General features: G+C 44.3%; 1 protein-coding gene across 1 annotated transcript; it reads right to left on the bottom strand.

The window, feature by feature from the left end:
- Positions 1 to 218: 218 nt before the first annotated feature.
- Positions 219 to 3502, bottom strand: LOC147472547 (uncharacterized). Its single transcript, XM_086546884.1, has 4 exons — positions 3017 to 3502; positions 1194 to 2923; positions 629 to 1056; positions 219 to 529 (listed from the first exon to the last, which is right to left on the bottom strand). Exons 1-4 carry the CDS (start codon positions 3500 to 3502, stop codon positions 219 to 221), a joined length of 2955 nt encoding a protein of 984 aa, XP_086403010.1.
- Between the last annotated feature and the right edge of the window lie 5422 nt (positions 3503 to 8924).

The following is an 8924-nucleotide window of genomic DNA, read 5'->3' as shown; positions in this document are numbered from 1 at the left end:
ATTAATTTCACTATATATGAATAGTAGAGGTTGAGAGGAATCCATCAATACCACTTTTGTGGTATTTAGCGACCCGGCGTTATTCGGAAAATTTACCGCAAGCTATTTCACGTATTTCAAATTTTGTGTTTCATGAACATTCAAATAATTATAGAACTATACTTCCTTTCGACTAAAACAGTGTAGACTGTTCCTCAGTCGATGCTCTGCTTCCGTTTTTAATGATTCTGCAGCTGAGGTCCCGGGTTGCGAGAAGTTTCCGATCGGCTGTCCTCAAGGTCACTACTGCTTCCGCTTACAAGTCTCGAGAGAAGGTCAGCTCCGACGTTGTCCGATCCTTTGATGTAGCGGATAGTGAACTTAAACTGCTGAAGGTAAAGCGCCCAGCGCATCAGGCGCGCATTGGTCGTCTTCGAACGTTTGATTTGAGAGAGAGGCATGTGGTCCGTTTCCAGCGTGAATCTGGCGCCACACAAGTAGTAATGAAACTTGTGAATCCCCTCTATGACAGCCAACAGTTCTCGTTCAACTGTCGAGTAATTGCACTCAGCTTTAGAGAGTCTACGGCTATGATAAGCGACGGGAAACAATCTGCCATCAAATTCTTGCAGAAGAATTGCTCAAACACCTTCTCCCGACGCATCCGTCCGCAGTGTAAAGGGTTTATCTTTCGATGGAAGCCGTAGAATTGGTTCAGAACACAGGATCTCCTTGAGTGCGATGAAGGATCTCTCCTGTGCTGCACCCCACACCAACTTGTTACTGCAATCTTTCTTCAGGAGGTTAAGTAGCGGGAGAGAAATTTGCGTAAAATCTTTGATGAAACTCCGGTAGTACCCAACGAGTCCGAGGAAAGAACGAAGCTGGCGTTGATTGGTGGGCTGTGGTGCCATGCGAATCTTCTGTATTTTCTCTTGCTGACACTCGCATTTGCCCTCTCCAATAGTGTGACCAAGGAAGTGTGTTCGTGTGAACGCAACCTCACACTTGCTTGGTTTAAGAGTCATTCGGTGATGAGATAATTTTCTGAAGACTATATCCAGAAGCTCGGCTCGGCTAAAGTTGAAGTATGGATAAGAACATCATCCATGAATATTTCTACTCCCGCAATGTCTCCTAGTACCTACCGCATGCACCGATTGAAGACTGAAGGAGAGTTGGTTAATCCGAAGGGGAGTACTTTATATTGATACAGTCCACAAGGAGTCTTGAAGGCGGTTATCTTCCTGCTCTCTGGATGCAAAGGAATCTGGAAGAATCCTTTAGTAAGGTCCAGTTTTGTGAAATACTTTGAACCAGATAAACGCGAGAAGATAATGCGTTGATCAGACATTGGTTCTGCTTCAAACTGAGTAGCTGCATTGACACGACGATAGTCTCCGCAGATCCTGATGTCTCCTCCTTTCTTCTTAACTACGACTATAGGTGAATACGAGCTCTTGGATGGTTCAATAATTCCAATAGCTTCCAGCTTCTTTATCTCTTTGATTACAAAGTCGACATACCGTAAGGGTATGGGATATGGCTTGGTACGAACTGGCTCTTTATCACGAAGTACGATTCGATGCTCTTCCACCTTGGCAACTCGGGGTTGATCAGAGAATATTTCGTGGTATTTCTGGATGATCTCTTGGAGGTCTGCCTTCTGGTGGTCATCTAGCTTCGGATTTATAATTAGGTTCTCTGGTCCTTCCATCGAATCAGCCTCAGGAGTCAGGGGCTGACTGAATCCAGAGTCTTCAGGTATAATGGTTGCAGTGCACTCGTACTGCTTGAAGTTATCAATGTTCATCTTAGTGGACGAGCGTCGACGATCATTCACACTGCGTCGACGGTCTCCTGCTTGCTGCTGACGAGTCTTATGGCAAGTCTGGGGCGCAGGGGAGAATCTTGGGAAGTACTTCTTTGTCATATTAATGTGGAAGCGTTTCCTCTCATGACCTATTTCTACGATATAATTAACGTCGGAAACTCGTTTAATAATCGTATAAGGTCCACTCCACTGTGCTAAGAGCTTGTTTGTGCTTGTAGGCAGCAATATCAAACACTGATCTCCTTCCTCGAGAGTGCGAAGCTTGGCCTTCCTGTCGTAATAGGACTTTTGAGTGGCCTGGCTTTTCAAAAGTTCCTCCTTGGCGAGTTCGCATGTAGAGTGCAAACGTTCACTCAGATCAAGAACATACTGATAGGAGGAAGTGATTACTGGGTCCTCCTCATTGTTGTCCCACGCTTCTCTCAAAACCTGCAATGGACCTCTCACTGGCCTGCCATATACCAGCTCGAATGGAGAGAATCTTAAGGAACTCTGCGGTGCTTCCCTGTAGGCAAATAGCAGCGGTGCCAAGAAACGAGGCCATTCCCGTGGTTGGTCTGCTGCCATGCGCTTGAGCATCTTCTTGAGTGTTCCATTAAACCGCTCACAAAGTCCATTCCCTTCTGGGTGGTATGGTATCGTCCTCATGCCTTTTACCGACAGGAGCTTCCAAGTTTCTTCCATCATAGCTGATGTAAACTGTGTGCCCCTGTCACTCAGCACTTCCTTCGGTATGCCAATCCTGCAAAACACGTTGAAGAGCGCCTCTGCAACCGTAGCAGCCTCTATGTTTTTCAGGGCGACAGCTTCCGGCCATCTCGTCGCAAAATCAACAATGGTAAGGATGTACTTCGACTTGCCATCGGCACTTGGCATAATGGGACCAACAATATCCACAGCAACGCGTTCCGAAATCACAGGGAGCGGCTGTAGGGGAGCCTCGGTATTTCGTCCCTTATCAGTGGTCTTCTGGCAGACGTCGCAGGAACGGGCGAGTCGTAAGATCTCGGCCCCCATTCCGGGCCAGAACATGGTGGTTTGAATTCGAGCGAGAGTTTTGGCTGCTCCCATGTGACCGCCCAGTAGAGAGTGGTGCCCCAACCTGAACACCTGTTGGCGGCAACCAGCTGGAACGACGAATTGCAACTTTACTTCGCCCTGAGGCAAGATAGTTCATCGATAAAGTCGATTATTACGCCATACAAAGTCTGTCTTTATCCCCTTGTAGAGACGGACGTGACGTTGCTCAGCATATTCACGTAGCTTGAAAAGGGTGGCGTCATTCTTCTGCTGCTCTGCAATGCCCTCGCCCTTAAGTAATGTCTCGAGACCTTGCGGACTTGCCAGTGGTGTGCTGTTCTCAGAGCGACATGCAGCAGCTCTCGTTGTGACAGCAGCACTGGTCTGATCCACAATTTCTTCGGATGAGGTCTGCACATCACGAACTGCAGGGGATTCTGACATAGGGGTGACATCTCGTGCAGGAGGCCCATTCTCCTCTGCCGTTTGTGTCATCGCGTCCTTGCCTCCTTCCTCCTGCGTCTGGGTCTGGACTTCGCTTGCCGGGACCATAGTGGCTCCAGGCACATTGCCCAGGACAAAATCGAAGGCGGGGCTGTCCATCACAGCCGCAGTCACAGTGCTTGTAAAGTAAGGGGACTGGCAGAAAACTTTTGCCTCACGAACCATCAATCATTGTAACATGAACGTTTTTGCCAGTATAATCCTTTCTTTTTACATACCTTTTCCTCACTACGCAGCCTGTAGAGCCAGAGTCTCGCATGATAACTGCTCTGCGACCCTGGACTAAACCCTAACCAGTACACAACCTCTTACTGGTTGCTGAAGACCGAGTAACAGGAGAGCTGGCACAGAGTACATGGTGGCCGAGTGCCAGGCCAGACATAAGTACAGCTGGCTCCTCCTGTTCTTGAGTACTGTTCACTGTAGCAGAGTGTGTAGACTGGTAGAACGGCTTCTTTTCACTTCCCTTTCGTGGCATATTGAAGGGCTGATACTTCTGCTCTCCCGACGACGATTTCGCCATATCGGAAGATTTTAATTCGGGTTTTGCGTCCCTGCGATCACCGGCAGTTCTTATGGTAGGTTTCTTTGACTCTTGCTTTCTTTCTCCCTCTTTCTTGGCCCTAAAGTTGTAGCCGTATGCAGAGAACCATCCGTCTGCTACGTCCGCTGTCTCCGCCAAGCTTGTAACTTTATTCATTCTCAGCTGAGCTCGCAGTCCCTTGGGCAGTGAAGCGAGCAGCTGAGTAACAAGAATGAGCTCCCTGATGCCTTCCTTGGTGTCAGACAAGTTACTCAGTCTGTGCCAGGTCTTGAAGAGATGAGAGAGACGAGTGACGAAAAGCTTGCAGGTCTCCCGCTCGCCAAGGTGAGCCTCCTGAAACCTGCAGCGAGCCTGCTCAAGAGTGACAGCATAAGCACTCAACAGAGCATCCTTTAACTCGGCGTATGTCAAATTACCTTCCACTTCTGTGCGGTGATATATGTCCAAGCTGTGACCCTGGAGGTGTGTAACGAGCTGCAGAAACATCGTTTTCTCGTCCCACCCGTGATCGGCTGCAACCCTCTCGAGTACGAGGAAGTACGACTCCACCTGCTCTGCCTCGTCAGGAAACATCGGCAACTTCGTCTTAGGGGGATCCACGGGTGTGGGCGGCGTAGCTTTAAGAACTTCCAATTTGTGCTTAAAATTTAACTCCGCCATCTGGATTTCGTGTTCCCGCATCGCTTGCGCGGCCGCAAACTCGCGTTCACGATCCTCCCGCTCTCTGCGCTCCGCACGAAGTTCGCGCTGCTTGTCCTGCACGGTAAATTTTCCGAACAACGCCGCGTTACGAAATACCACAAGAGTGGTATCGATGGATTCCTCTCAACCTCTACTATTCATATATAGTGAAATTAATGAGTGCTTGCACCCCTGGACCCCACAATCTGGGTCTCACTTTTTAAGGCACTTCGTGCTACCTCGTCCTACTTCGGAGCATATTTCGCTTGCAATATCTTAACCCAATGACCTACCTAACTTTGCCTAGTTTTGAATTAATCCCTAGCCAAAGGGGGGCTTCGCCCCCCCTCTTTTTAGGGCACTTCGTGCAACATACCTTGGGCGAGATATCCCAAATCCACCATCCTCGCCCTGAAATTTAAACATGGCTGTATTTACGTATTTACGGATAGTAGCAAGCTGTGGACTGGAAACCCCCAAGGAATTACCTGCATGTGCTGTTATGTTCTCTCAACAGATGGCGCAATATTCCCCATTATTTACAGTATAATTATAGAGTGCCCTCTATTGAGTGGTCGCGTCATCATCGGTCCTAGTTTCCTATCCTGAGGAATATATGAGACGAAGACTCAGTTGCTGTCATCATGGCGCAGTGTGAGGGTTATCCGTGTCGCGGCATTTTCATCTACAGGACTAATTACGCATCATAAGTATCACGAAGTGCCCTGAATAGGGGAGATCCACAGGGGGGCGTAGCTCCCTCTTCGCAAAGGCTGACTTCAAAACTAGGCAAAGTGAGGTAGGTAGTTGGGTTAAGGTTTTCGTGATACCGAAGTAGCACGAGGTAGCACGAAGTGCCTTAAAAAAAAGGGGGTGGGGGGTCCTTGGCTAGGGCAAACTTCAAACCTAAGCAAAGTTAGGTAGGTAATTGGTTAAGATTTTGCATACGAAATATGGCCGGCATTCATATTTTACCCCGCAATTTCCCTGATCTACTTCATGCCCTCCCCTACTATCGGGACCCAGATTGTGGGGTCCAGGGGTGCAAGCGCTCATTAATTTCACTATATATGAATAGTAGAGGTTGAGAGGAATCCATCGATACCACTTTTGTGGTATTTCGTAACGCGGCGTTGTTCGGAAAATTTACCAACGTACGAATTCTATGTATTCACTGATTATTGTTCTTAATTTCGGTTCGTCTGTGCCACTGACGTCTAGCTAATGATGAAAGTGAATGAAATGTGTGCTAGAGAATAATGAAAAATAATTAAGTACCCATTTACAAAACCACGGCAACGAAGTAAAGCGATTGCTTATAAGCCTAACCGTACGAATTAACGAGTCAAAATTCTGCGAAGTTACAATAATTTACAATGATATGATTCTTAAGTCAGTTATATCACTACATGCAACATTTATGCAACATTTATCCACCTAATTTAATTTAGATTACCATCAGTGGCCCCACGTTGGGCGCCATTGTCACACTTTTACTCAGGAATTTATGTTTATTTCAGAGCAATTAATTATAATGGAATATATTTATCACTTTTCCATATAACCAGTGTGATTGCAATATTACTTTCTTCTTAATTTATTATTTTAAGGTCTGCAATATTACTTTATTATAGTTTTATTCTCGTCTATTGAGAAAGGAAACTGCGAGCCACTGACGATTTATAATTAACGGAAAGATAAATGCAAGAAATAACATTTATTATTTATTATTCACTATGCACACAATACATTATCATTTAATGAATGATGCCCTACACAATCACCCCACTCACTCACCTTTCGCATTACATGGTAATCCTATCACTATAGTAGCACAGTCACTTCACAAAGTCATGTCAAAGTAGTAATTTCACCGATATTTATTTCACAATACTCAGTCACGTATAACGAATCATTTCAAAGTTCGCACTGCACAACCCAAGCCTTATAAGTTCAGTACTTGTTTATTTATCCTATAATTTCGTTACTTAGTTTTCAGCACTTTATATATATGTTTATATGTAGATATATCTGTATCTGGATTTTCTAAGGAAAGCAGCCAAAAGGGTCAAAAGCACGTCCTTTTCAGCCGGTGGTGAACAGCGATCTCTCTTCCTATGCAGTCGCTTAGGCCTAAGAAAGTTGCTACCGCCAATAAGACATTTGCTAGTTATGTCTAAGCTTTCTTACCCGCGGGAATATTTACATACACTAACGAGGATAACCACCCTTTACTCGACCATACAGCAGTCACACCTTACATTCGCTAATATACGTATTTTTGTATATAGATAATTATATTTATTTATATACGGTTACGTTAATTAATTGTAATTATCGTGACAATAACGTTTCACGACTTGTCTTCCTACATGGTCGTTTCTAAAGGAATCAATACCAGATCGAAATGATAATGAACAAGATTCACTGCGACAAACGTTGAATTTGAATGAATCATTTACACTCATATATTTTCACATTTGATAGATGCGTTTATAGCCAGTGCAGAACAACAATGTAGACATTCATGATCTGGACTTTAAGCGTTATCGGAATTGATATGCAAATTCCATGGCATAAAATTCTAACAAGCAGATTTCCAGGATTCATCTAAGAGGACCAGGAATTCCTAACTATCGGGAATTAGTTCAGTGATATGAGTGGTAGCACGTACGGTGAAAAAAAATATCAAGGTCATTTGTTTCTAAAGGTATTGTTTAGAGCACATGTCACGAAAAAGAAACCAGCAAGTATATTTTGTGTAGTTTTCTATCAAATATATCAGTAGACATGATTGCCAAATCTGTTTTATTACAGTTATGAATCGTTTTACTTTAAGAGCAGCACACTCACTGAAACGAAAAATAATAGTTGACATACAGATATAAATCCAAATCAATACAGTAAATCATTCAATAAATCATGACAAATATCTCTGGTAGATTATAGACTAAAAAGAACAATTGATGTATGTGTTCCTCCTGATATCGTTTTCGAGATACCAATTTTATTAAGCGATAGGCATTGGATCACTAAGACTAGTGCTTCCTTGTTGAGAAGAGAGAGGCTAACTGTTGCTCTCATATTCACGTAGATGTCCGTAGAGGAACAATTTTTACGATGATTCGGCAGGGTATCCACTAGCCAGGTCCTTTCCTCCTCGACTCCCACCCAAGCTGATGCCAGTGCCGTGAAGGGCTGGTCGAGGGAGAACCTGAAAGCTCACAGTTGCAAAGCCAGTGTTCTGCCACTGACGCACGGTAAGGTATAGAATCATGTACTCAATATTTAGGACAGCAGCACATGATGATTAAATTGAGCGTCTACATAGGAATAGTAACAATAGTACAGCTCTGTTTGTGCGTGTGTGTGCATGTGTGTGCGTGTGTGTGTGTGTGATTAGAGAGAGAGAGAGAGAGACCGAGTGTGTGCGTGTGGATAGCACAGCATACCTTGGGTAAGATCCTAACACATTTTTTTTCCCTCGACTGATTGATAACTGACACCGCTGTGACATTCAATCTCGCCCATGCATCTGTTTCATGCCACGATCCGAGTGGAAAGCTATCCAACTTCTGGCAGGTGGTTTGACGGAGCAATCGCAGGTGGTCGGGGATGTATAGATTTTATAAAGTCAGCAAGCCAAAAGATATAAGCACATCTTGTTGATCTATAGACTTGTAATATGGCGCTTTATATGTTCTTGGCATTTACAACAAAGCTATAAAAGAGGAGATCTTTTCTTATAAGAGCTCTGGGAACCAAAGAATATTAAAAAATGATTTATTTACATCGCTTTGCTGTAGCCTCAGGGTGTTTGCGCAGCAAGAGAATACCAATATTTGGGAAAACGATTAATTTCAATTTGTTCGAATCTAGTTTTGTCCTTTGGGATCACGAGTTTCCTTTACTGATATTTCATCTATCGAGCTATGATTTTTTTATGCGTTGACGTACTGCATAAAGTAACCTGTATATCTTAAAATGCTCTGTACTCCATTTACTCTGGATACTCTTAAGTCACCGAAACGGGGGTGGGGGGGTCTTTATGTATTGGTCTCTACATAAGTGTTTAAATATCTTTGCTCCATCGGAGGAACCATGAGCGAATACCTTTATAAGTTTGTTTATTTTCAGAATGATTTAGTACTCGAAAAAAGGGATAGGCCTAAAATCAATATCAATTTTAGAGCCAGCCCATATGCACATGAAATGCTTCCCAGAAACTTTATATCCAATTCCCTAAAGCTGCACATGTAACAACGTGGATACACACAAATCCTCAGGCTCACTTACAAGCGCCTACATGCACCTAACCCTACCCCCTACCTCACATAAACATACCTCTACATCTTCAGCAGT

This window comes from Penaeus japonicus, unplaced genomic scaffold, assembly GCF_977035675.1.
Source record: "Penaeus japonicus unplaced genomic scaffold, GWHDUDI00000001_assembly GWHDUDI00000001, whole genome shotgun sequence".
Lineage (NCBI taxonomy): Eukaryota > Metazoa > Arthropoda > Malacostraca > Decapoda > Penaeidae > Penaeus > Penaeus japonicus.
The sequence above is the reverse complement of the archived record's forward strand: the minus strand, read 5'-3'. Positions and strand labels throughout refer to the sequence as shown.

What these genes read in the sequence shown, in the direction of transcription:
- LOC147472547 (XM_086546884.1), bottom strand. Translation starts at nt 3,502, where the DNA reads ATGGTTCGTGAGGCAAAAGTTTTCTGCCAGTCCCCTTACTTTACAAGC. An exon ending in AGGGGATAAAGACAGACTTT is followed by an intron (nt 2,924 to 3,016) that starts GTATGGCGTAAT and finishes TGCCGCCAACAG; the next exon opens with GTGTTCAGGTTGGGGCACCA. An exon ending in GACGGATGCGTCGGGAGAAG is followed by an intron (nt 530 to 628) that starts GTGTTTGAGCAA and finishes ATTACTCGACAG; the next exon opens with TTGAACGAGAACTGTTGGCT.